The sequence below is a fragment of the Canis lupus genome, chromosome 5 (assembly GCF_011100685.1).
Source record: "Canis lupus familiaris isolate Mischka breed German Shepherd chromosome 5, alternate assembly UU_Cfam_GSD_1.0, whole genome shotgun sequence".
NCBI lineage: Eukaryota > Metazoa > Chordata > Mammalia > Carnivora > Canidae > Canis > Canis lupus.
Genome location: NC_049226.1, coordinates 82,646,451 through 82,673,629, shown reverse-complemented (window position 1 = coordinate 82,673,629; position 27,179 = coordinate 82,646,451). Strand labels below are relative to the sequence as shown.

The 27,179-nt window shown below is 43.2% G+C and overlaps 2 protein-coding genes across 20 annotated transcripts in view; one reads left to right on the top strand and one right to left on the bottom strand.

Moving 5' to 3' along the window:
- The window catches only part of KCTD19 (potassium channel tetramerization domain containing 19), a 32,305-nt gene extending 5,781 nt beyond the window's left edge, over positions 1–26,524 (bottom strand). For 7 of the 15 annotated variants that reach the window (XM_038538620.1, XM_038538621.1, XM_038538624.1 and 4 more), the window contains exons 1-7: positions 25,913–26,040; positions 20,874–21,170; positions 6,977–7,127; positions 5,989–6,180; positions 4,639–4,770; positions 2,550–2,760; positions 1,252–1,412 (exon numbers count right to left, since the gene is read on the bottom strand). In XM_038538620.1, the coding sequence (XP_038394548.1) occupies positions 1,252–1,412; positions 2,550–2,760; positions 4,639–4,770; positions 5,989–6,180; positions 6,977–7,127; positions 20,874–21,170; positions 25,913–26,026 (1,258 nt within the window). In that variant the 5' untranslated portion in view covers positions 26,027–26,040. Of the gene's footprint in view, positions 1–1,251; positions 1,413–2,549; positions 2,761–4,638; positions 4,771–5,988; positions 6,181–6,976; positions 7,128–20,873; positions 21,191–24,069; positions 24,236–25,912; positions 26,116–26,405 lie in introns of those variants that run through there. The other 8 variants (XM_038538630.1, XM_038538632.1, XM_038538627.1 and 5 more) reach the window with 8 other exon arrangements.
- Positions 26,131–27,179, top strand: part of LRRC36 (leucine rich repeat containing 36) — a 54,716-nt gene continuing 53,667 nt past the window's right edge. For all 5 annotated transcript variants that reach the window (XM_038538646.1, XM_038538647.1, XM_038538648.1 and 2 more), the window contains exon 1: positions 26,131–26,249. In XM_038538646.1, coding sequence (XP_038394574.1) covers positions 26,180–26,249 — 70 coding nt within the window. In that variant the 5' untranslated portion in view covers positions 26,131–26,179. The remainder of the gene's footprint in view (positions 26,250–27,179) is intronic.

Sequence of the window (27,179 nt, the reverse complement as noted above, 5' to 3'; positions counted from 1 at the left end):
CTGCATGACCAGAAGGGAAATTAGGTAGGGCATTTTGGTTAATATCATATGCTAAGACTCAGTATTTTCATTAGTTAGGTTGTGTTGCCTCCTCTGAGGAGCAGCAGAAATCCTAGACACCACTCCTCTCAGGCCTTCCCTGCAGCTCACCATACAATTTCCTGGGTGGTGAGGTAGGTTTGTAATGGCAGCTTGCAAGGTCAGCTGGTGACTCTGGGGGTGGGAAAGGTGAGACCTCTAAAATCTCATCCCCAAGGGTACTGATGCTCTTCCCCTCACCCACCTCTCTCAAGAAAGCTGGACTAATGTTCCTGTCTACCTGCATTGCCAACTGCCTCTGGTTTCTGGCTGGGTGTATAACTTCATGTGGAAAGGAGTCCCTCTGTATGTTTGCGTGTATAGTTTGGTAAATGTCACATTGCCATCTCATCAAATCATCATCACTGCTATAGAGACCAAGCTTCTAGGCATGTCTGGAGAATGGGGCTTTATTTTGAGAAGATGAATCCAAGACCGTTTTTCTGGGGGACTAGACTTAGGCTTTGTCTGATGTTTGGGAACCAGTTTCTAATGAGCTTTGAAATGAGTAAAGGGTAAATAACCAGGTTATTTAGTTAAGTAAGAGGTATATCATTAGATTGTGAACTCCATGAAGATGAGGACTGGGTCCATTTTGCTCACTTCTATACTCCTAATTAGGTCTACTTCTTTCCTGGTATATGGTAGGTGCTCAATAAATGTTGACTATTGCTGAATGACAATACAGTGGAAACCTGATCTAAAACTTTTTGTTAAGAGGTTATAAGACAGCTGCTGAAAATTAGTTTTGGACTCAGACTCAAACTCTAGCTCGATCATGATGTCACTGTGTACTTTGAGCAAGTTACTTCCCTGAGTCTCTACTTTGTCTGTTAAATGGACCCAGAGATTGTTCCTCCCTGGATGGCTGTGAGGATCAAATGAGCACAGCACGTCAGCTCTCAGAGCCAGAGCAGTCCTACGCTTGAGGACCCAGCGGCCCCATAGTGAGGTCAGTCTGTACTGCCCAGTCTATACTACTCGAGGCTACTCATGGGTTTGAGGTGAGGAGGGGTACCTTAACATGAAAGTTTCCCTCTAGGAAAACCTATAAATGTTGACTTTCCTCTCCTCTTCCATCTAGTTCCTGGCCCTGGCCAGTCTTGACTTTCCTATATGATACCCAAGCTCTCCTCTGATGCTAAATTCAAATAAAGAAGCTTCCTCACTTACTGAGCACATCCATGGGTGCCAGAGTCCTCGGCTCCAGATGAGTCTTCAGGGCCACTTTCATTGGCTCATAGGTGATATCCCTCTTGTCCAGGAAGGCACAGAGCTCATACACCTCGGAAATAGTCTCAGTCAGGGGCAGCCGACAAGTTCCCAGCCAGTTTCTGCCCAGAGGAAAGGCCTGTTAGAGAGAATCTCAGCACTGCACCCCAAGGGAGTCCAGCCTGCCAACTTTTCATATCTAGAATGCCTTGCTCCTCACTCTGGCTCAAACCTTCGGTCACTAATATTTCCTGCTTTAACCAGAAATCTGGTGATGTCTTGTAGGAGACTGAACCTGGACACACAGGCTCACCATCTAGTTTGATATATTTTCTAGACTCTGCCTGAGGTTCCACAAGCCAGGCCAGGGCCCAGCTACTCTGATTCTGCCCCCATAAGTATCTGCCCATGATATCTCAATTACTGTTTAGCAGCCTGCCATGGTCTTGGGAGATTACAAATACCATGTGTGCCTAGTAAAGAGGCTGGGGGTCTGAACATCAACCCTTTGCCTCCAAAGGCACTTGTCTTTGCCCTCTATGACATCAGGGATGGGACATCTCTGAGAGAGATGGATGGTATGGGCCACAAAAGCCTGAAATGCCCAGAGTTGGCTGACCTTCTTCCCAGGGGCTCAGGAAAACCCACTTCTATGTTTAGTTTTGGTACCAATATATTTTGTGACCCTAAGAGAGTTGCCCCACTCTGAACATCAGTTTACCTTTCTATAAAACAGGATTAGAGTCCATGCTCCTGCACTAATGGAGGCACTCTGAGCTCATGCCTTGAGCCAAAGGCCAGGTATCACCTCCTTCAGAAAGCCTTCTTTGCTTTGCTTCTGGAGGTCACCCCCAGCTCTGGCCCTTCTGTGTATCTAGCAAGCCTCCCAAGGGTTGGAGTTGGGGAGGACCTTTGTAGAAAGATCTGCATGGCAGAGGAAGTATCTAGCACTCTGAGGGTTGTGACTGTGGTCTGGTCATCTTAGACCTAGAAGAGGGCTAAAAACAGCAATGGATTGCAAAAAACAGAAATATGAACCCAACTGAAGCCTTTGAACCTTGGGAACCCTTGTACTTGGCACTTGTACTCTCCTCTAAGACCTGAGTTTAGTGTTGGTGGTGGGTGTAGCTAAAAGTTATGAGTTTGTCCCTAAGGACACTACTTCCCTCTGGCTCATGGGCAGGGCCCCAGGTTGGTTCCCGAGGAAAGGCAAAGACCAGCCTGAGTGGGACCAAGCTGCTCTCTGAAGAGGGCCTTACTTGACATGCTGAAAGAGGACCCCGTTCCCTGTGATGTACAGTCTACTGCCGTCCAGCGTGCTCTCGATGCGGAGCTGTCCCAGTGCGGAGTCTGGGTACTTGACAAGCAGACCCAGGGCCATCATGTACAACGGCTTCACAGACTCCAGGCCTGCTGCATGGCCCCCCTTCCCAGGGCTTGGGGGGGAACAAGAGGTCCGGGAACAGCCACCTGTGCCGGTGAGAATGGGGTGACTCCTAGACCCCTCATGGTCATAACTATTGGAAGCTTTGGGTTTTGCTTCCTACTGCTGCCTTGAATTAGTACTAAAGAAGCTTAGAGGGAGCTAATTTCCTTGCACAGCCAAATCTGGATCTTCTCAAAATCACCAGAATTTTTCAAATACTTAGATTGAAAGGTCAAGTTATTTATTGGGAGGTAGGGTTGGGGGTGCTAATTTGCTCTATCATTAACATTTGAATTTCAGAAATTTCAGGAGAGCAGCCAATTGGCTCTAGCCTCTGCAGGAATCTCCCTTAGTTCCAAGCTCTGCTCTAATCATCCATGGGGGATCGGCAACCATCGCACAGAACCTGATCTGCATCACAGGCTTCTCAGATTCACAGCTCCTATCACTCCTGGGCAGAATTTTCCCCAGAGACAAACTATGTGGTGTTACTTTCAGATTGGGTACTTGGGTTGCTGGTTCATGGGCAGGACCTTGTTCTGCAGTGGGAACATGCACAATCTATAGGATCCTATCCCATTGGCCACAATGGCCCAGTAGGCAAGCTGCTGGGTGATTTTCATGGATCATCTGCAGTCCTCTGAGTGACCCTACAGGAGGGGTCATGCCATCCTTGTATCACAGATGAGGAAACTATCCTGAGAGGCTGATTAAGTAAGTACTTTGCCCCACACCACAAAGCTAGGTGGGGCAGAGCTAGGATGTGAGGGCAGCTTTGCCCATCTCCAAGGCTACCAGAGCTGTTTCCCTTAGTCATGTGTTTTATAAAAGGCAAAAACCATGCTTTGTATTTGAGGGCTGCTGCATTGTTTGCAGAGCCTGGCTGCAAATATGCTTTCCCTCCATCTTCACATAGCTCTTGTGGAGCAGGCACTGCTCTACTCATCTCTCAATGACCATGTTCTCTGACAAATAGAAGCTCTGGAAGGAGGGATTTGAATCCCCCCCCCCCCCCGCCTTAAGTGGATTGGAAGACCCTGGAACAGGCTTCTGAAACCTGCTGCAGGCTGCCACTACTTCCAGATAGGATAGCACTCCCATTTTGCCTGATGAGGAGGCTGGGAGAGCTGGGCCTAAACAAAGGGAAAGACCTTATTCCCATGGGTAAATGTCTGGTGATGCACAGGCCAAATTTCACATGTGTAAGTTCTATACATTCTCAGCATGTCACACTGGGGTAGTTAGCTCCTTGCAGCATCCACAGTAGCTTCCATAGATGTGCAGGATGGGAAATGGGATGATAAAAGGCAAGTTAAAAAAACATGAGGAGGAAACTGGAATGAGGTAGGGCTGGGGGCATGAAGGCCTGGATTGGACCACAGTTAGGAAGTGTCAGAAGACGGCAGAGACAGGCACAGCAGCCAGAGGTTGTAAAGTAGGGAAACAAGGAAATTTGGGAGTGGGTGAGATAACTGAAGCACTAATGGAGAATTTGCCTGAGAGTTTCCCATGCCCTCCAGCTATGCCTGGAAGAGATAGGATGGCAGTGTCAGTCAGGTGCTGCAAGTTCACAGTTGCTCACCACTTCTACAAGCAGGGCAGATCTGCACACCCCTGGGAAGCTTGTGCTTGGGCCCAACCTCCCTCCCTAGGATCCTCAAGCCTGGTTTCCCCACCCAGGCTGGGCTGAGCTATCTACAGCTCAGTGGGACGCTGAGCAGACACGGGGCACACAGGGCTTCAGTCTGAAATTGTTCTTCTTAGATTCTAAGTCAGCCAAAACACCCGCCCCTCTTTCACCACTGCCTAAAGCCCAAAATGGTTGTGGGACGGAGGGGAGACATTTGTTCTTGGCTTTTCCAACTCAAGCCTGGACTGCCCCAGAATGTCAAGGGGAAGGCAAGGCTCCCCTGGTGACATACCCATGTTCATCCGGTACAACCTTATAGCTTCAGTGAGTTCAGGGATTTCCAGAATTTCCACTTCTGCTTCTAACACGTCTATATTGGAGAAATTATCTGGTAGTAAAATCTTCTGTGAGCGTAGAAAATTCACTTGAAAAGCAAAGGGAAACAAAATGATTAAGGAGGTTATTTCTTATTTAATCATAGGTCCAGGTTTTGGCAGGTTTGTGTACTGCAACACATCCTAGACTCTCCTTGTTCTGAAACAAGTTCTAAACATACCTGGTTAGATTAGCTTTGAGCCTGTGGTTTCAAGGTGAAAGACCCCAAACTACTTTGTTTTCCTGTGTCTGAGTCCATGAGTTTGACCTCCCTTGGCCTGACCTGGGAGTCCCAGGCCAGGCCCTCCTGGTGAACAAACTGTGACTTCGAGACTTACCCTGTGAGTCTTGACCCAAGAGCAGGTCATTCCAAAATGTCTGTCTTGCCGCTTACAGAGGAATGGCCCAGCTGAGCTGGGCTGGCAGGTGGCACTTGCAGTTTGTCCCTGCCTGGATTGCAGTGTGGGAGGCAGAGATGGAGCCAATGCTAATGTCCTGTGTGAATCAACTTGGAGATTCAGAAGCACATCAAGACAATTTTCCAGGTGACTGTTAAGTAGGAATGGCTGGGGTTCCAGGCATTTGGGCCCCAGTACAACTTGGGTGTTTCCTACCCTGTTCATCTAGGCAGCAGCAGTATCTTGGAATCAAAGAGCTCATTCAGTTCACATCCTGACCAGAGTGTGGAGGGAAAGAGGTTCTCTCTGTCCAGGGTTGAAGATATCCTCCCTCCCTAGCCCACGAGCTCAAGCAGACAATTTTACAATGATTCTGAGGAACCTTTCACCATACACCCTCCTTCTCTTTTATTCTGGATTTAGTGGATACGAGAGTAAGTAGGGACCATTCTTTAAAACTAAGGAATAGGGATAGGAAACCCTACTTCCTCATTTTATGGTGAGAGGAACTAAGGCCTGGAGCCCACCCAGATGGATACATAAAGGCAAGCTACAGAGTAGCTGACTTTGGAGCCCAGCTTAAGGCCTTGCCCTTCACACCAACTCCTGTGGCTCCTGATCACTGCAGGCAGCTGCCAGTTCCCCTTTATACCCAGGCCATCCCCAAATGAACAGGGAATAAAATAGCCCCGAGGTTCGTGGGAGTCTAATGCCGGGAATCTGCTTGCCTTCCAGAATGCTCTGTCATGCCTCCACCACTTCAGCTAAGTTTCCGAGGCCCTAAGCGCCAAGCTGAGCCTCCATGAGGTGTAAATGGGGAGGGGTGGATAGACCCTATCAGCCCCCCACCCCCAGGATAGAGCAATCACCAATGAAGCGGAACTCGCTGCACTCGCACTCAATTAAGGCCACAGTCTCAGCCAGCCACAGCAGATTGTCTTCAGTCACCAGGCTTGGATACTTGGCCACTAGGTCTAGGGGCAGAAAACAGTAGTGTACTTCCTCTTCCGTGTCTAACAATGGTGTGTCCATGAGTCCCAAAGGTGCCTTATCATGTAGGCCTGGAAGAGAATGTGTAGAGGGGTATCACCACCTCTCAGAGGCCAGGGCTCTCACTGATCCCAGGGTCCCGGAGGAAGCTGGAGAGATCAACCCAGCGATGGTCTGTGCCAGGTGCCTCCTTTTCCCTCCCCTCTAGAGGTAGCCCTAACAGCACACACAGGAGTATGGTGGGGAGGAAGACATAGAAATCTATTTTTTTCTACAATGAAGGGTAGTAGGACATGTTGTTACATTTTAGCTTATGTACCCAAAGTCATTACTTTGGGGGTAACCCAAAGTTACCTATTTGGTTCTTTTTAATTGATCAAACTAACCATTGTAACTCACAGACAAAATAGATGCTTTTGACTCTCTTGGAAGCTCAAAACCCATCAATAATCATGACTGGCTGTTCTGGTGTCTCAGATAGGCCAATCCATATTGCAAGTTACCCAAGATATAGTGATCATTTTGGGACACTTCTTGTGTAGTAGTTAGAAGGGACTTGAAATGTTGGTGGAGTTCTCTGACTACTAGGAGGGCGGAGAATGCAGCCCAGCCTTACCCAAGTGGAGCCAGCATGCAAAGGAACAAATGTGGTTCTCACTGATCCGAGGGATGTTTAGTTTCAGTGGGTAAGCAGCCTTGGAGAGGGCATGTTGTACAGTACAAGATCAAAGGAGATAGTGGGGAGGTAGAGAGATCATCCAAAACTAGTTCAGAAATCAGAGTACTCTCTGGATGGAAGCCACTTCTGTTAGGGTGAGAAGGGAAGCTGGTGTGGGCTATAGGAAAGGTCAGCCTGTGAGTATATACCTGTGAAGGCAGGGCTTTTTATGGGAAATTCTGAGGGTTTGCTGATACACTTCCATGTTCGCCAGTAGTTCAAAGATGCTCTCTCAGCAACAGGTATGTCTGCAGGCCGTACACGTAGGTGGTGTTTCCCTTCCTTCAGATTATCTAGAGTCTGTTAGATACAAAGAATTACTGCCTTGAAAATTCTAAATCATATAATTATCTACCAGTTCTAGGGAAAAATACCAGGAAAAATAGTGTGTAACTTACTTTGGTAAAGTGTGTTGAAATAAATTTAGACAATCACACACAAAAATAAAAATTTAGGTCTACAAGATGATATGCTGATATTCAAAATTTCAATAACTATCTTCTTATCTTTGAAATAATCCTTTTGAGTTATAATTTTAGGCTGATTAATAGAAATTTATTTTATGTAAGGTTAAAGAGTAATATATATTTAATCATTAAAAACTTGAGATTTTCTACCATTTCCCTTCAACAATTTGTATAACTGCTGTGATCTGCTTATTGTTTGTGTTCATCCTAATCTTGGAATGTGACCTAAGCAGGGAAGTGGAGGTGGCACAGGATACCACATTTTTCAAAGAACTTTTTTTTTTAAAGATTTATTTATTCATGAGAGACAGAAAGAGAGGTGGAAATGTAGGCAGAGGGAGAAGCAGGCTCCATGCAGGAAGCCCGATGTGAGACTCAATCCCAGATCCCAGAATCACACCCTGAGCCAAAGGCAGATGCTCAACCGCTGAGCTACCCAGGTGTCCCTCAAAGCACTTTCATATACATTTACTCATTTACCCTGACACAGCTCTGTGAGATAGATGTGGTAAATGTCTGCATTCCCATTTTACTGATGACACAATTGAGGTTAAAAGATTTGTGACTTGCTGAAGCAGTCTTCCACAACCAGAGTTCCTCCACTTGAAGGAGCAGCTGACCAGGGGTGGGTACATAAGATGAAGTACCCTAGGTAGACAGGCTGAAGCTCAGAGCAGGAGGTGGGCTGGTGCTACCCTTCACTCGGGTATTCTCCCTCAAAAGTTCTGAACAAGTGGCAGATTATCATAATAACATCAAGCTCATTTTTCTTGTCCCTACTCTAGAAGAGTATTTTTCCCTAGAAATTTCTAGAGATAGCTGGAAAAGTAGTCTTTAAAAAAAGATTCCATTTATCTATTCATGAGAGACACACAGAGAGAGGCAGAGACACAGGCAGAGGGAGAAGCAGGATCCCTGCAGGGAGCCTGATGCGGGACTGGATCCCAGGACCCTGGGATCACGACCTGAGCCAAAAGCAGATGCTCAATCACTGAGCCACCCAGGCACCCCTAGAAAAGTAGTCTTTGAAAGGCATGGTATGACAATTTTTTTTTCTCTAAGAGCCTTTCTCTAAGAACACCTTAGATTTCAGTCTGAAACGAATAAAAGAACCTGCTTCTAATCTGAAATACACAAGTGAAGAAGCTCTTGTGAAGCTGCTCACAGGAAGCCCAAGCTTTGAAAGGGCCCTCTGGTGGCCATGGCTATAAACTGCACGCACATAACTGCTTAAGTGAGAGAATCTTCCTTACTTTGGATGACTGATGGACTTGTGGAAGGACGGAAGATGTCCAGGGTCGTGGGGAGTGCTTTTGGGGAGCACTGAGTAATGAGAGGGAAGAACAGGGTATGTGTAAAACACCATAAGAGAGTCTGTCATTCATTCATTTAAGAAATGGCTTGTATATCTCCAGGGCCACAGATACTGTGCCTTGACTCAAGTAGCCCTCAGCTTGGGAAAAAGAAAACCAATAATTTACATATACTAAAGTAAGAGCCAGCATAATTTTTGAAGTTTCAGGAGCTCCAAGAACCCTAGGATTTCTTTCCACTGCATTGGAAGGAAAGGTAAGCTTTCTTGTCCCTCTTTGCTCAGGATTGTACACAACTTTAGCTTCTGTATCAGGCTGTCAGCAATCCTGAGGAGGGAAACTGGTGAGAGAGGGGTTTCTGTATCAGGGAGAAGTTGGTCCAGGCAAACAGAAATAAAAGTGAGGTACCAGGAAGGTGACAGAAAGACTGGAACAACAACAACAACAAAAAAAGAACAACAAAACACACACACACACACACACACACAAAAAGACTGGAACAGCTTCTGCATTAGTGGATGAGCCTGATTGAGTAAAAATGAGATGATGATGATGGTAATAATAATAATATTATTATTAATTATACTAATATCATTATTATGTGCATTATATTAGTGGATGAGCCTGATTATTGAATAAAAATGAGATGATATGGTAATAATATTAATTAATAATAATAATATTATTATAATGTGGCAGTATTTGTACTAAGTGGGATACAGAAAATGGTGACTGCACAGGAGGGACAGGACAGGTAGGAAGATGGTAGGTAGAGATACAAACTGGGTTACCTGCCTTTGTGCCTTGATTGTAGCCTTATGTGTATGGAGGTTGAGGGAAAGAGGGAGATGAATGTGGAGCAGTAAACAAGAGAGAGTAAAAGGCTCTGTAAGCTGGCCTGTGGAGTTCAATATGTCCTCTGGTGAAGGGAAGCCCCTATGACTTGACTGATATTCACACCATCTCCACTCAGTCGGCCAGCAAGCCCTATGACTCCATGCCCTGCTCTTTGCTCCACCCTCTTCATCCTTTCCCTAAGGATGGGTCTCCCCAGACCCTCTCCATATAGTGACATTTCAAATATACAAATGAGTCCAAACCACTCTCCATCTTAAAAAATGTCAGTCTTCCCCACTACCTAAGGGGCATCCAAATTCTCGTTAGCTTTGCAAACAAGGTCCTTCACAATCAACGGAGGCAGCAGGATATACACAAAAAGCACAAAGGCCTTAAACTCAGACAGACTGAGGTTTGAATCTGGTTTGGTCACTTAAAAGCTGACATTTATTGCCCAGGCACTTTTTAAAAAAGATTTTATTTTTAAGTACTCTACATCCTAAACCCCAAGAACAAAAGTTGCCCATTGTACTGACTGAGGCAGCCAGACACCACAACCCAGGCATTTGTAAACTGAATCCACCTAATGCTCCCCCACAACTGCCACATACCAACTAGACTTTACTATTACCACTCCCTTTTAGCAAATGAGAGACAAGATCCAAGAAGCTAACAAGTATACAGTGCCCCCCCCCAAAGTGGAGATGCTAGGAATGGAACCCAGGATTCTAGAGTCCATGCTCTTAACCATTGCTCTTAACCTGCTGCCTCCCATTTGTCACTTAACCTTTAGAAACCTCAGGCTCCTCACAGGCAAAGTGGAGATAGTAAAATCTGGAAGACGTTATTGTAAGGATTAAAGGAAATACTATAAATTGGGATGCCTGGGTGGCTCAGCGGTTGAGTGAGTGTCTGCCTTCAGCTCAGGGCAAGAACCTGGAGTTCTGGGATTGAGTACCACATCGGGCTTCCTGCATGGAGCCTGCTTCTCCCTCTGCCCATGTCTCTACCTCTCTCTTTCTGTGTCTCTCATGAATAAATACATAAAATCTTAAAAAAAAAAAAAAAGGAAATAATATAAATTTTAGTTAATTTCCTTCCTCTTAGTGGTTGGATCCCAAACTACTTTTCCAGCATCCTCTCCTACCATTCTTTCTGTTTGCATCCCATCATCAGTGACACTAAACTCCATAAAATCCAAAGATACACCATGTTCTGTAATGCCCCCTCAACTTTCTATATGCTATTTCCTCTTCCCAGAACACTTTTCTCCTCCATTCTCTGCTTTGAAAAGCCTGGAGCCTCCCCTAGCTAGAGCAAGTCATTCTCCTCCTTTGTTCCCACAGACCCCTCCAAACTTCTCTATCTGGGTTCCTGGCTTGGTTTCAGGCCTATCCTTTCAGGCTTTGGTGGGGAATGCATCCCAAGCTTCTAGTCTAGAACCTAATGTGTAGTAAATGCTCAAAATTGTTGTGTTAAATGAAAGAATGCATGTTAATAGATAAAAGACTGAGTCCTCTGGAAAGAAAAGCAAAATAAGACATGAGGGAGCCCCAAATGAGCTGGCAGAGAAGACTGCGTTCACAAAAACTGAGAAAGATGCTGAGTATTCAAAACCATAGGAAAAGCCAATGGCAATGTGATTAAAATAGGCAGTGCCCAGAGAGTTCAGAGGCCAGTGAAGGGAGTGATTCCAACTTGGGACCTAGAGTCCAGAGGGAAGTCCAGAGGGAAGATCTAAGGGAGAGAGGGACAAGGATGAAGAGGAGAGGGAGACAGGAAGACTGGATGAAAGGTCTCAACTTGGGCTTGATTGGTGAAGTAGAAAAAAAGAAAGCAAAACTAGAGAGATCCTACAAGAGACAGTAGACCATTTGAAATCCATGCTAGGGATACCTGGGTGCCTCAGTGGTTGGGAGTCCGCCTTCGGTTCAGGGTGTGATCCTGGTTGGGGACTGAGTCCTGCATCAGGCTCCCTGTGAGGCGCCTGCTTCTCCTTCTGCCTGTATCTCTGCCTCTCTCTGTCTCTCATGAATAAATAAAATATTAAAAAAATAATAAACCCATGCTAAGCTGACTGCATCAGAAGAACTTGAACCTGCCATTTGTTTTCCTTGCAGATTCAAATGCTGAAATTCTGCCCCAGTGGAAGAAACAATAATGCCCTTGAACAACTCTAAATTGGCCATTGTGAAAGAGATGCATTGAGGGAGGGAAATCTGCTTGGGAAAACAACCTGTTTGAGGACTGGCCTGGACTCCCTTTTCAGAGGTGCTGTTTGGTACCCAGGTATATCCTGTGGGGTGGGTGAGCAGGACAGTCCAATCAGCTTGAGAGATGTACTAGCTGAGGGGAGAATGATCTATTTTGTCGAAATGAAATCTCTATTTCTTGCTACTTCTACAAATGTGAAGTGTGAACTGTACCATTCTCTCCAAGAAAGGTATGTTTGGCAAATATTAGAAAAAAATACAAATAAATTCCAAAAGATCACAATTCCTGCCAGTCGAGTCATGCTGTATGCAGTAGGCCCAAGAGCCTTTGGTTGTTTTCTAAACTCTGTCAATCCTTGCTTTGACTTCTAGAAACACAAGGCCTTCTACTCATGGGAAGCCAATTAGATGCTATATGAATCCAAAGAACACATTCCCTAACCCCCTCACTTGCTTTATTGTTCTCAATAACACCTACTTACTTATTTACCATCTGCTAGTCTCCCCTAGTAGATATACCCTCCAAAACCATGAGGATCTTGCCTGTTTTGATCTCTGCTGTATTTCCAGCACCCACAACAGTACCTGTGGGATCTCAATACATTTTTAAAAGATTTTATTTATTTATTTATTTATTTATTTATTTATTTATTTATTTATTATTTCAGAGAGAGTACACGAGCAGGGTGAGAGACAGAGGGAGAAAGAGCAGCAGACTCCCCACTGAGCCAGGAGCCCAATGTAGGGCTCAATCTCAGGACCCTGAGATCACAACTTGAGCTGAAGGCAGATGCTTAACAATCTGAGCCACCCAGGTACCCTTTAATACATTTTCATAGAATGAATGAAGTATTGAATTAATGAGGAGAATTTCAGAGAGCCTAGCTTCCAGTTGTCCTTTGACTTTGTTGACTGAAGTTGCCACAGAGTATGTGGCTAGTCTTCTATGGACTTCAATTCCACTTCTATCTGCCTGAGTATTACTTCTATGACTTTTACTATTTACAGACTATGACTCAGAAAGTTTTTAGAGGGAGGATTTCTTTAGGGAAATAAAGACCCAAATTCAGATGGCTAGTTACTAGCACAAGGATAATTAATGTTACTTTTGGCCTAGATAGTAATGAAAAAATATGTCAGGGAGAAACAATGTAAAATTAATGGCATGGGCGCAAATGTGCACATGTGTAGGTATGGTTGCCAAAAGATGGCTGAAAAAAGCACTACTGGAAGAGTTTTGGGACTTAACAGAGGTTTTCCAAAGCAGAACCAGGACTCAGAGATGCCTTATGCTCTGATGTAGGCTGTTAGAAGGAGCTGAGAGGAGCCTGAAAATCTCCAGCTGCCTTGTAAAAACGAGGAAGGCCAGCATCAATCTGAAGCTCAAGGGAAGCAAGCTAGTAAAACAAAAGGATGTGTAAAACAGCTGCCATCAGCCAAAGAAGCAAATAAGACACAACTATCAGCATCTCAAACCTGCCCCTCCACTGCCAGCTCCAATTCTCTGACCCTGCAGAAGTAGATTCAACCTTCATAGGTCATCTTGGGTACATCACTCAATGTTCATTCAGTGGATGTTTATTAAATACCTGTTACAGGGACACCTGGGTGGCTAAGTGGTTGAACATCTGCCTATGGCTCAGGGTGTGATCCCTGGGTGGGTTCTGGGATCGAGTCCCACATCAGGCTCCCTGCATGGAGCCTGCTTCTCCCTCTGCCTGTGTCTCTGCCTCTCTCTGTGTGTCTCTCATAAATAAATACATAAATAAGATCTTTAAATTAAAAAAACACACATTAAACTTTAAATAAATAAATAAATACCTGTTACAGGCTGGGAACTACGAGATGCTAGAAATACAGGCTCGTGGAGGAGAAAGATATATAAATACCTGATCCAAACAGAATAGCATTGATAGGTGACAGGAATTAACTCTGAGAGCAGAGAAATAAAAACTCTGCCTGGAAATGTCAGGCTGGCTTCCCTTGGACCACATTTAGGGTAAATCTTAAAAGGGGAACATTCTAGGAAGAAGAAACAGCAAGTTAAAAAGTGTGGAGAGGGCAGCCTGGGTGGCTCAGCGGTTTAAGCACCGCCTTCAGCCCAGGGCCGGATCCTGGAGACCCGGGATTGAATCCCACGTCGGGCTCCCCGCGTGGAGCCTGCTTCTCCCTCTGCCTCTCTCCCTCTCTGTGTGTCTGTCATGAATAAATAAAATCTTTAAAAAAAAAAGTGTGGAGAGACAGCATTTGGGACACTTAGGGACATGGCTGAATTTTACACGTGTGTGTGTGTGTGTGTGTGCGTGCATGCCCATGCACACATGTAGGTATGTGTATGTGTTGGGGTAGAAACCAGGGCAGCAGACACCATGTCAAGGGTTGTCCACTTACCCATTTCCACTGTTGGGATGAATATTGTTTATGTAAACTTCCTTTCCAAGATCACAACGGTAATGTATCTTCATATCATGAGTAATAGGAAATTTGAGACCTGTCACTAGTCTGTTTTCTTAAAAGCATCATTTGTGTAATCAACATAAAAACTACCTGGTTCCCTTGAGCACAAGGAATGCGGGAATATTTGGGTTGAATGAGCAGAATGCTCATAAAATGATTTAAGTTTCTAAACTTAGAAGTCCCCAGAAGGCAGTGGGAAAGGAAACACAATTAGGATGCACTGTCATTCTAAGTCCTCAATGGACTTCAAGGGCGCAGGTAAAAGGGAATCTACAGTTTGTCAAAAATCTCAAACCCTTGTCCAGTGACCCTGAGGAGAAATTTCTTTTTTTATTTTTTTATTTTTTTTTAATTTATTTATTATAGTCACACACATACACACACAGAGAGAGAGAGAGAGAGAGAGAGAGAGAGAGAGAGAAAAGCAGAGACACAGGCAGAGGGAGAAGAAGGCTTCATGCACTGGGAGCCCGACGTGGGATTCGATCCCGGGTCTCCAGGATCGCGCCCTGGGCCAAAGGCAGGCGCCAAACCGCTGCACCACCCAGGGATCCCAAAATTTCTTATTGCAGTAGCAGCTGACTCTCAATCAGGCTGATAGCTTGTGAGAAGCTTGAAGCAGTTTACATTTAGGCAAAGGGGACTTCCCAAATTACATAAAAGCTCTAGGATACTCTATAATGTTAATGTACAGACTGGAATGACTGCTTTGTATTTTCTCTGTGAACATCCAGGCTCATGGATTTACATATCAGCTTTGATGCTCCCAAATTTATACCTTTAGATCAGATTGCTCCCATGAATTCCAGACCTTGTACATCCTGCTGCCTTCTCACCATTGCCACTTGGGTATTTTTTTTTTTTAAGATTTTATTTATTTATTTGAGAGAGTGACAGAGCAAGCATGAACAAGGGGGTGGGGGGATGGGCAGAGGGAGAGGGAGAAGCAGACTCCCCTCTGAGCAGGGAGCTGATTCGGGGCTTGATTCCAGGACCCTGGGATCATGACCTGAGCTGAAGGCAGATGCTTAACCACCTGAGCCACCCAGGCACCCCTCCACTTGGGTATTTAATAAATACCCTTTTCTTACTTCTCAAACTTAACACATTCAAATCTTAACTCCTGATTTCTCCCCCTAAACTTGCACATCCTTAGGAATGGATGAATGGTGCATTCACCTTATTGCTCAGGATACAAAGGGGTTATCCATTCTCTCTTACCCTACCAACAATTCATACCAATAATTCATTAGCAAACCTTGTCAGTTATATTATCAAGACATATCCAGAATTTGAACACTTCTAATGCCACTGTGACCACCTTAGGCCAAACTACCACTATATTTTATCTGGTTGCTATAGGAGCCTCTTTCTCTGCCCCACTAGAGTGTAGGCCAGGGGTTGATACTTTTTTTTGTAGGTTCCATACCCAGCATGGAGCCCAATGTGGGGCTTGAACTCATGATCCTGAGATCAAAACTTGAGCTAAGATCAGGAATCAGATGCTTAACTGACTGAGCTGCCCAGGTGCCCTGGCAATTTTTTTTCTGTAAAAAAGGGCAGATAGTAAATATTTTAGGCTTTGAGAATATGGTCCCTCTTGTAACTGTTCAACTTTGTATTATAGCTCAAGAGAAGCTATAAACAATATATAAATAAATGAGCATGACTGTTCCAATAAAACTTAGTGGGCACTGAAATTTGAACTTCATATAACTTTCATGCACCATAAAATATTTTTCTTTTGTTTTTTGTTCAACCATCTAAAAAGGTAAAAACCATTTACCAAAAGGTAAAAACAGGTTATACAAAAAAGATGGTGGGTTGGGTTTTGTCCATGGGCTATAGTTTGATGACTCCCGGTCTACTACTAAGACAGAAGTCAATGATTTTTTTAATAGTTTTACTGAAATATATTTAATGTGAAACGCACTCACATTATATATACTATGAATGGTAAAATCTCCAATTTAAATTGTACAGTTCAGGGGTTTTTAATAGTTCACAGAGTTGTGCAACCATCATCACAAGCTATTTCAACATACTGAAAAGTAACTCTGTACCCGTTAACAGTTATTGCCAAGCCTGCTCACCCTATCCTTCCCACCCTGTACTTCAGCTTTAGGCAACAACTAATCTACTTTCTATCTCTATAACTTTGCCTGTTATGCATGTTTATATAAACTGAATCATACAATATATGGTCCTTTGTGTCTGGCTGCTTAGCATAATGTTTTGAAGTTAATATTTGTTACATGTATCAGTACTTTATTCCTTTTTATTGGCAAATAATATTCCATTGTATGGATATATATTTTGTTTATTCATCAGCTGATGAACAAAAGGATTGTTTGTACTTTTTGGCTACTATGAATAATGCTGCTTTGAACATTTATTTACAAATATTTGTGAGGATATAAGTTTTAATTTATCTTGGGTATACACCTAGAAGTGGAATTAATTGGGTCACATGGTAACTCTGTCCAGCTTTTTGAGGAACTGCCAGAGTGTTTTCCAAAGTAGCTGTCAAATTTACATTTCCATCAGCAGTATATGAGGGTTCCAATTTCTCCACATCCTTGCCAACACCTGTGTTTTTGATGATGGCCATCCCAGTGGGTGTGAAGTGGTAGGTATCTCATTGAGGTTTTCATTTGCATTTCCCTGATGACGAATGATATTAAACATCCTGTCATGTGCTTATTGCCCTTTTGTTCTTTGGAGAAATGTCTACTCAAATATTTTACACATTTTAAAATCTGATTATCTTTTTACTGTTTAGTTGTAAGAGTCTTTATATATTCAGATACAGTTTCCTTATCAGATAGATTTGCAAATATTTTGTTTCATTCTGTGGGTTGTCTTTTACACTTTTTTGATGGTGCCCTTTGAAGCACAAAAGTTTTTAAAGTGGGTGAATGAAGTTCAATTTATCTATTCTTTTCTTTGGTTGCTTGTGCTTTTGCGGTTAGACCTGAGAAACCATTGCTTACCCCAAGGTCCAGTAATCTTTTTAAAACTTAAATTTTATCATTTTACTTCCTTCTTTAAGCATCTCCCAAAGCTACCTATAACATTTAGAATAGATGCTATGTGTTTATTGTGGCCTATAAGACTGCAAGATCTGGCCCCTGGCTTCCTCTGACCTCACATCTACCTATGTTATCTTCCTACCTTTCGTTGTACCAGATAGTAGCCCCTGAGTCTGCCTCCTCCAAGTCACTCTAATCTCAGAGCATTTCTATTTGCTGTTCCTTATGCCTGGAAGCTCTTTCCTCAGACATCTGTATGACTTGTCTTTCTCATGCAGGTTTCTGCTCACATGTTGCCTTGTCAATGAGGCCTGCCCTGACCACTCTTTTTAAAGGAGTAGTTTTCCTAGTCTCATCATTTGCTATCTCCTTTCTACATACTACACCTCTGTACATTTAATTTAATTTTTATTTTTTTTAAATATTTTATTTAGGGGATCCCTAGGTGGCTCAGCGGTTTAGTGCCTGCCTTCTGCCCAGGGCGTGGTCCTGGAGACCTGGGATCGAGTCCCTTGTTGGGCTCCCTGCATGGAGCCTGATTCTCCCTCTGCCTGTGTCTCTACCTCTCTCTCTCTCTATGTGTGTGTCTCTCATGAATAAATAAATAAAATCTTTAAAAAAAGGAATTTATTAAAAAATAATAAAATAAAATAAAATATTTTATTTATTTGAGATAGGGAGAGAGAGAGAGAGAGAGTGCCCATGCATGAGGAGGAGCCAGAGTGAGAGGGAGAAGCAGGCTCCCCCCTGAGTAGGGGCTTAATTCTGGGATTATGATCTGAGCTAAAGGTAAATGCTTAACCAACTGAGCCACCCACGTGCCCCAAATCTGTATATTTAAAAGCAATCAAGTTAGGTATAAATGTTCTGTTCTTTCAGCTACAGTACTACAAGGACAGTGACTGACAGAATAAAAATTATACACACAAAAAGAAAATCATTTAAACATATTGTGAAACCTCAAGAAGCCCTAGAATACAGAAATGCCCTCCTCCTTCATTATTACACATGAAGCACTGCTCTATTCTTCATAGCATTGGCATTGTATGGCTATATGGTTCTTCCTATATCTCCAGTGCTTGGTCCTTGATTGGTGCTCAAAACACAATAAATATTACACTTGGAATCAAGACAATAATAGGTATTAAGTGTGCCCTTTGGACGCCAAAGCTACAGGCTGAAAGGAGGTGGGGTAGGCAGGTGAGAAGGCTGAGAGAGAGAAAGAGTGGAAATGTGGGGGGATGAAGAGGGGTGATGAGTACAGCAGCGATGTGAGCCCAGGTTTATGTCCTCCAGAAGCTACCCATCTCATTCTGCTTGTTGGCTCTTCTATGTGGCTTTCCAAAAAAATCTACTGTGTTACAGAAACTCCTGAATAGGATATGCAATCTGTTGAGTGCACAATAACTTTAGTTAGCAGGAGGCAAAGTCCCATTTTTATTGCTAGGTGCTAAATCTGAGGGATATTACAGTGAGGAGCACCAGCATTTTAGAACAGTTTAGATATGTGCTGTCCAATATGGTAGCCTTTAGCCACATGTGGCTACTGAGTATTTGAAATGTAATCACCTGAACCTGAGATGTGTTATAAGCATAAAACACGCATCAGATTTTAAAGACCTAGTACAAAAAAATGTAAAATATATCAGTTTTTAAATACTGATTGAGTGGAAATGATAGCTTTTTAAATATATTGAGTTAAATAAATATTATCACTTTTTAATGTTTTCAAAATATGGCTACTAGAAAATGTAAAATTACTTGTGGTTCACTTTTTTCTTTTTTTTTCTTTTTTTTTTTTTTTTGGTTCATCCCATGTTTTCCTTAAAGTCCACAGGAATAATACCTGGTACCCAAAATGTTTTCTTTTCTTTTTTTTTTTTAAGATTTTATTTATTTATTCATGAGACACGGAGAGAGAGAGGCAGAGACACAGGCAGAGGGAGAAGCAGGCTCCATGCAGGGAGCCCAATGTGGAACTTGATCCCAGGACCCCAGGATCACGCCCTGGGCCAAAGGCAGGTGCTAAACCGCTGAGCCACCCAGGGATCCCCCAAAATGCTTTCAATAAATACTAGATGAATGCATTAAGTTGGGCTGCCTGAGAAAAGTCTTTATACTAATAATTGGAACACTCCATTTTCTCCAAGAAAACGTTTGTACATTTATGCAAGAACCTAATTTTTGGACAGGCCTAAGCAGTGAGGAAAGTGATGGAAATGTGTGAGGCTGTTAATTTGCTTGAGATGGCTATTGATTCTCCAGCTGTATTTACACTCTGCTTCAAAGAATAAACATCACTTCAATTAGGCCAACCTAAATGTTTATTTCTTTGAAAACACTATTTCCAAAACATAAGCACTTGTTTTACTACATCTTTTGGAGAGTCAGATTCACATGATTCTTCAAATACTTCTACCGCTCACACTACTTGGAACTTTGGAATTAGGCCAACTCATTGGCCTCTGAGTTGCTATCTCCCATTCTGAAGTTGCTTCCCAGACAGATTTTGTTTCAATTTGAAAACTGAGAATAGGGATCCCTGGGTGGCACAGTGGTTTGGCGCCTGCCTTTGGCCCAGGGCGTGATCCTGGAGACCCGGGATGAATCCCACCTCGGGCTCCCGGTGCATGGAGCCTGTTTCTCCCTCTGCCTGTGTCTCTGCCTCTCTCTCTCTCTCTCTGTGTGTGACTATCATGAATAAATAAATTAAAAAAAAATAGAGAATAGTGAAGAAGTTAAAGGGCTTTATAAACTGTATAACAGACTTGTGTTCTTTAAAATTATTCTTCAAAAAAATTGCCAGATCTTTTTGATTTTCTTCAATAAGAAGTGACTTCTTCCTTTTCCCCACAGAATGGTGCTCTGGCATAGAGTCATAAACCATCTTGACATGCCAGGCAATATAAGTAATTCTGAAGCCACTTGCAATCAATTCTAGCACTCCATTCCAGGGGCAGTTGAAAAAATTTTTACTTCAGGTGGGTAGCCTTAAAAAATAAAAAGAAAAGAATACTACAACTTATACTGGAATATGTTAAGAGGTTTTTTTGGGGGGTTTGGTTTCCAAATATATAATAACTTTTAAGAAAAAAATTATTTAGTTAAGGAGTATCTACAAAACCATGCAGTGTGAAATGTTCTCATTCCTATATGACCTTGATAGGGACAATCTACTTCAATTTTCTGCTAGGAAGTGTTGGGGAGGCACAGTTGGGAGTGCACTGAGCTGAACTGTGATTTGTTGGGTCAGTCCTTGTGGAGATGGATCCAGTAAACAATACTTTGTCCAGACAGTGGGATTAATATGGAGCATGGCCAATGGTCCTTTCCAGTCATAATACTTCGCTTTTCCAGGTTAAAAAAAATCATTGTCCAAAAACTAAGAATAAACTACTTAAGATAAGAATAAACTATAGTTTAGAGAAAAATTAAGATTCAAGAAGAATCTTAAAATAGGATTTCCAAGAGTCAAGGAACCAACTCAGCAGTTGGTTAAGTCTCATCCTGGGTCTGTGGTGGCTTCTGGTATAGAGGTAAGGCAGAGACAGGATAGAATACTTTATTCAGAACATGCATTTCCAGTTTATTTATTACTTTACCTCATTCATCACACTTCCCCATTAAGAGGGTCATCTCAGCAACCAATATATGAAAGGATATAACATTTAGTGATTGATATAAGGTCTATGTTACTTATCACTCCTGGAACACAAGAGTATCTTACCTGCAGCAAAGGCATCAGCTGCAAACCCAGTGCTTGCTCATAGAGTAAGTTCAGTTCTGCACAACTAGAGAAGGAGAGTTTGGAAGTGTAGAGGTAATAGTGCACATGCCTAAATGTAGAACCATCTCTGTCGATGAAGAGCCTCTGGCTTTCCAAAGAGGACAAGGCTGAAGCCTCTTTCCATAGCAGGGAATCTGGAAACTGAGCAAGTTTGTTTCTGGGAACTGAGAAATGCCAGCCGCCAACGTTGAAATGAAACAAATCCTCCGCTGATTCATGAGGCATGCCAGGCTCCTCCTAAAAGAATGAAAACAGAGCTATGCAAGAAAAAGAAATAAAAAGCATCCATATTAAAAAAAAAAAAAAGCATCCATATTGGAAAGGAAAAAGTAAAACTATCTCTATTTGCAAATGATGTGATCTTGCATACAGAAAACCCCAAAGAATTCACTAGGAAATTATTAGAAATAGGTTCAACAAGGGTGAAAAGTATAGATCAATATATATCAATTGTATTTTTATTTTTAAATATTATTTATTTATGTATTTATTTGAGAGGGAGAGAGAGCACACGTGTGTGAGACTGGGCAGGAGGCAGAGGGAGAGAGAGAATCTTAAGCGAGCTCCACCCCCAGCACAGAGCCTGTTGAGGGGCCTGATCTCACAACACTGAGATCATGAACTGAGCTAAAATCAAGAGTCAGATGCTTAACTAACTGAGCCACTCCTCAATTGGGTTATTGTTCACTAGCAATGAACAATCCAAAAATGAGATTAAGAAAACAATTCTATTCCAATAGTATGAAAAAGAATAAAATATTTAGGAATAAATGTAACAAAAGAAGAGTAATACTTGTATTCTGAAAAATTCAAAACATAGTTGAAAGAAATTTTAAAAGACTTAAGTAAATGGAAAAACATTTTATGTCTACCAATTAGACTTAATACTTAAGATTGCAATATTCTCTAAATTTACTACAGATTAAACACAGTCCCTATGAAAATTCCAGTTGCCTTTTTTTGCAAAAATTTACAACCTGATGTTAAAATTCATATGGAAATACAAAAGACCCCAAATAGTTTTTTTTTAAATCTTGAAAAAGGAGAACAAAAGTTTTTTAAAGATGTATTTATTTATTTGAGAGGGAAAGTAAGGGGGGAGGGACAGAGGGGGAGAATCTCAAGCCAACTCCCCACTGAGCATGGAGCCCAAGATGGGGTTCAATTCCACAACCCATGAGATCGTGACCTGAGCCGAATCAAAAGATAGACACTTAACTGAGCCATCCAGGCACCTCAAGGAGAATAAAATTTGATGATTCACACTTCCCAATTTCAAAACTTACTAAAAAGCTATAGGGATAGGGACAGTGTGCTATTGGTATAAGGAAAACAAATGGATAAGTGGCAAAGCACTGAGAGTCCAGGAATAATAAACCTTTACATTTATGGTTAATTGATTTTGATAAGGGAGCCAAGGCAATTCAATGAGTAAAGAATAGGCTTTCCAAAAAATGGTGCTGGGACAACTGGATATCCACATAAAAAAAAAAGGAAGTTAGACCCCTACCTCACACCATACACAAAAATTAACACCAAATGGACCAAACCTAAAAATAAGAGCTAAAAATATAAAAACTCTTAGAAGAAAACACAAAATCCTCATGATTTTGGATTAGGTAATGCCTTCTTAGATGAGATACCAAAGGTACAAGTGAAACAAATATAACTTCACCAAAGTTAAAAACTTTTGTGGAAAAAAAAAAAAAACTTTTGTGCTTCAAAGGACACCATCAAGAGAGTAAAAAGACAACCCATATAATGGAACAAAATATTTGCAAATCACATATCTGGTAAAGAACTTGTATTTAGACTACATAAATAACTCTTAAAACTCAATAATAAAAAGATGGACCACCAGTTTTAAAAGAGAGCAAAAAATCTAAAAAGACATTTATCTAAAGATACACAAATGGTCATTAGGACATGAAAAGATACTTAACATCATTTGCTATTAGGGAATTGCCCATCAAAACTTGCAGTGAGGTGTCACTTCACACCCAGTAGGATCACCTGAATCACAGTGATAACAACAAGAGCTGACAAGGATTGGAGAAATTGGAACTCTCTTACACTGCTGGTGAGAGTGTTAAATGGTGCAGCTACTCTGGGAAACAGTTCAGTAGTTCCTCAAAATGTTAAATATGTAGTTACTATATGGCCCGGCAATTCTATGTCTAAGTATAAACTCAAGAGAAATGAAAACCTATGTCCACACAAAAACTTGCAGACAAATGTTCATAGAAGTATTATTCATAATAGCCAAACATTAGAAACAACCCAATGTTGATCAACTAATGAATGAACAAAATGTAGTGTATCCATACAATGGAATATTATTTGTCAATAAAGAGGAAGTACTGATACATGCTACAACTCAGATGAAACCTTGAAACATTATGCTCAGTGAAAGAAGCCAGACACAAAAGACCACATATTACATGATTCCATCTATGTATAATGTGCAGAATAGACAAATTTATAGAGAGTAGATTAGTAGTGGCTTAGGCCTAGAGAGGTTGTGGGGGAAATGGGTAGTGACTAGTAACAGATATGGAATTTTTCAGATAATGAAAATGTTGTAAAATTGTGGTACTAGTTGCACAACTCTGTAAATATACTAAAAGCCACTGAACTGTAAACTTTATTTTTATTTTTTTATTTTTATTTTTTTTTATTTTTTAAAGATTTTATCTATCTATTCATGATAAACATAGAGAGAGAGACAGAGGCAGAGAGAGAGGCAGAGGCAGAAGCAGGCTCCACGCTGGGAACCCAACGCACTCGATGCCGGGACTCCAGGATCACGCCCTGGGCCAAAGGTAGGCGCTGAACCACTGAGCCACCCAGGGATCCCCTGAACTGTAAACTTTAAATGGTAAATTGTACTATGGGAATTATTTCTTTATAAAGCCGTTTAAAGCAGAGAGTTATGAGGCCCTGTGTTGGGCTCTGCACTCAGTATGGAGTCTGCTTGGGATTCTTTCCTTTTTCCTCTCCCTCCCCCTCTGCCCCTCCCCCTGCTGTCTTTCCCTCTCTCTCTCTCAAACAAATAAATAAAATCTTAAAAAAGACAGAGTTATTAAGAGGTGTTCCCACCCCACTGAGCATATGCAGAGCTCTCTTGGGATCATACCTACAGAGACATTACATTATTGAGGCCATAGCAGGATAGCTGAATGCTGTGGTTTCCTTTTTATATATACAAAGGCAGCAAAGATCATTAACCTTCCTCAGCTTGTATGAAGATTATCTATTCATAAGTGAATTATTTTGCTTCAAGATGGCCGAGCTTATCAACACTATAGAAAAGTAGAACATATAAACATACAAACCATCAAACACACAAAGCATCTGTATCAGAATTTAAAATAAACACTCAAGGAGCACTACTCTTGTAAACAAAATTTAAGAGCTAGTAAATAGTATATAAAATTTTACCTTAAAAAGAACCATAAAACAATTTTGAATGCTAAGTAAAAATTATGCTTCTGAAGCAATTGGAGTCCAGTGTGCTGATATTTATAACATTTTGAAACGCATCAAAAACCCGATATGGATTGATAAAGGGATAGACAGATGGACATATGTAATAAAACAAATACAGCAAGATGTTCACTGTAAAACCCAGGCAGTGGGTATATAGTTCTTTCCACCTTTCCAAAAGTTTTAAAATTTGTGTTAAAATGTTGGTGGCAGAGGCGGGGTGTTAAGTAAGAGATGACTGCTTAGAGAGAAAAGGCCCACTTCAACAAAACCTGCATCTTCTATTTTGACAGCTGAGGAAGCAAAATAAATGCACATAACAAAGAAGTGGGTGGAATTCTTTTCTCTTACCATAACCTGGTCTAAGTATTCAGATGTAAAGAAGAACAATTATATATGCCACATTTCAGGCTAGAAGAATTAAAGGGGCCATGAGAAAGACTACAGATTTTTAAATGGTGTCATGATTTGCAGAAGCAGAGGGGGGAAAATAGCCAATCTAATGAACTAATTAATTTAGGCTTTTGAATCTTGGTCCTTTTAAACAGGGCTACAGCTGAGCACGATAAGCTAATGGTAAATAAGAGCCCCACCTCCACCAGAAAGCAAATATGCAAGGACTCTTGATTTTGCTTTCTGTTCTCCTTAAAGGTGACCAGCTGGTTGACAGCTCATTTTAAGTGCTCCTACTGTGCGGATTTTGGCTGCCAGAGAAAACCTCCTCCTTGAAGGTGAGCCACAGTTTTGTTCTCAGTCCTCTTTTTCTTAGTAAGGATAGGCTTTGACAAGAGTGTCCTGGCTCAAGATTTTGCCTCCTTCTTACACATACATGTCCCATCTACAGGTGGGCTCTTAAGAGATGCCTACTGGAGTCAGGGTAAGGGTTAAGGATGTGGCTGTTCTTTCTAGAGTTTTCTTTCCAAAGATTGCACAACAGTTAGCGTAGAACTATCCCAGTCTGGGGAGAGCCCTCGGTCAGAGGCAAGCTTAGTACTTGAAGGACAAAAGGCTTCTTGACAGACTGACTACAGGAAATGGGGTAGCCCTAGCATAATCATCTCCAGCCCATTCCAAAGAGCATCTCTCTTTTCCGCACTGAACCTCTTCTCCCCTTCCATGTCAATTTCTAGAGCTAGAACGATCTCATCATCAACTCCTCAGAGTCAAGTTCCCCAAGGGTTCATATCTGGGGAACTCCCTCCCTATCATGCCTCAGCTGCCCCCCACCTCCTACCCCAGTCCTTCAGCTCTGGACACCTTCCCCGCCCCATTCACCCGCTGGCCACTGCCTGGTCTCAGACTCAACCTCTCCAAACGCTGAGATATGAAGAGCTTGACCTCGTCAAGGGGCACACCTCCACCTCTCAGACCCGAAGTCCCCCCAAGCTTCAGGACTGGAACCCTTCATCCTTCAAAGCAGGCTCATTCTTCCAGCTCCTCCGAGCCAGGCCCCCTCTCCCCGCAAACCCTTCAAAACTGGGGCCATTTCCTACCCCATGTCCCAGAGCCAGGTCCCTAACCCCATAGCCCTCATCCTCGGCCACACCGCCTCCCCAATCGCCGCTTTGGTGTTTTTGGCGCCCCCGCCAGGGCCGGATCCATACCATCGTCGGGACTCCGGAGGCGGGCAGGCGCGCGGTCACCGCAATAACGGCCCCGGGCCTCGACGGCACGCGCGGGGGGCGGGGCCTGCGGCGGGGGCGGGGCCTGGCGGGGGCCAGCCGGTCTCGCGGACCGAGACAGGTGAGGGGCGGCCGCGGATGGCGGAGCAGTGGGATCTGGACGAGGAAGGCGTCCGCCGCCTGGGGGCGTTGACTCTGGAGCAGCCCGGTAGGGCCGGGCGGGGAGGCCCTGGGCCGGGAGCGTGGGGTCTGAGGCTGAGGGCAGAAAACAGGTGGAGGCGAGGAAACCTCAGGGGGCCGCGGGGGAGTGGCGGCGGCGGCGCGGTCCCTGAGGCGGAGGAGGAGTTACTGAGGCAGAAGTTACCCCGAGGTGGAGGCAAAGGACGGTGAAGTAACCGGAGATCCGGGGAGGAGGGCGAGGAACTGAAGGAGACCCACGGAGTCCGAAGGGGAGAAGGAGAAACTAGACTAACGGGACGCGGTGGCCGGAAGCACAGAACTGGACGGAGCCTGAGCTGGTGGAAGGAAACGGAAGCCCCGGGGGCGTTGTCGGGAGAAGGGACGAGCCGAGCAGCGCCTCCCAGGGCGCGGCGCTCTGAGGAAGGCGCCAAGGCCAAGGGCGTTCGTTCGGCGTTTTCTGAGATTTCGGACCCAGGAGGGCTTTTCCTCTTTAGGGTAAAGTGAGAAAGGATGTTCCCTCATCAACCCCTCGCTTCGTCTAGCCTCCGCCTCAAGGACGTGGGTTTTTAAATTTTATTTTCTTTAAACCCATCTGGATGCGCGGCCTCCTTTTAAGAGACGCTGAGAAAGGCGCCTAAATTGTAAAAAGCAATAGCGAAAGAGCTGATCTCTCAGGGCGCTAGAGAGAACCGGCTGAGTAACCGCTGAGCCCACCTGGGACCTGGGGTCTGATTCACACAGCTTGTTTTCTGAATTTCTGAGGAGTAGAAATGTTGGAAAAGTTATCGGCATTCCTAATTCAGCTTTCACCCTTAATGAATTTACTCTAGCATTCAGGCCCCGTGTAAAATGCTCCCCGACGCCCCCCGCGATGCTTAATCCCCGAAACAAGCCTGTAAAGTAGATGCTGTTACTGTGCTTATTTTACAAATGGGTTAAGATTAGGTTTAGGGTCCTG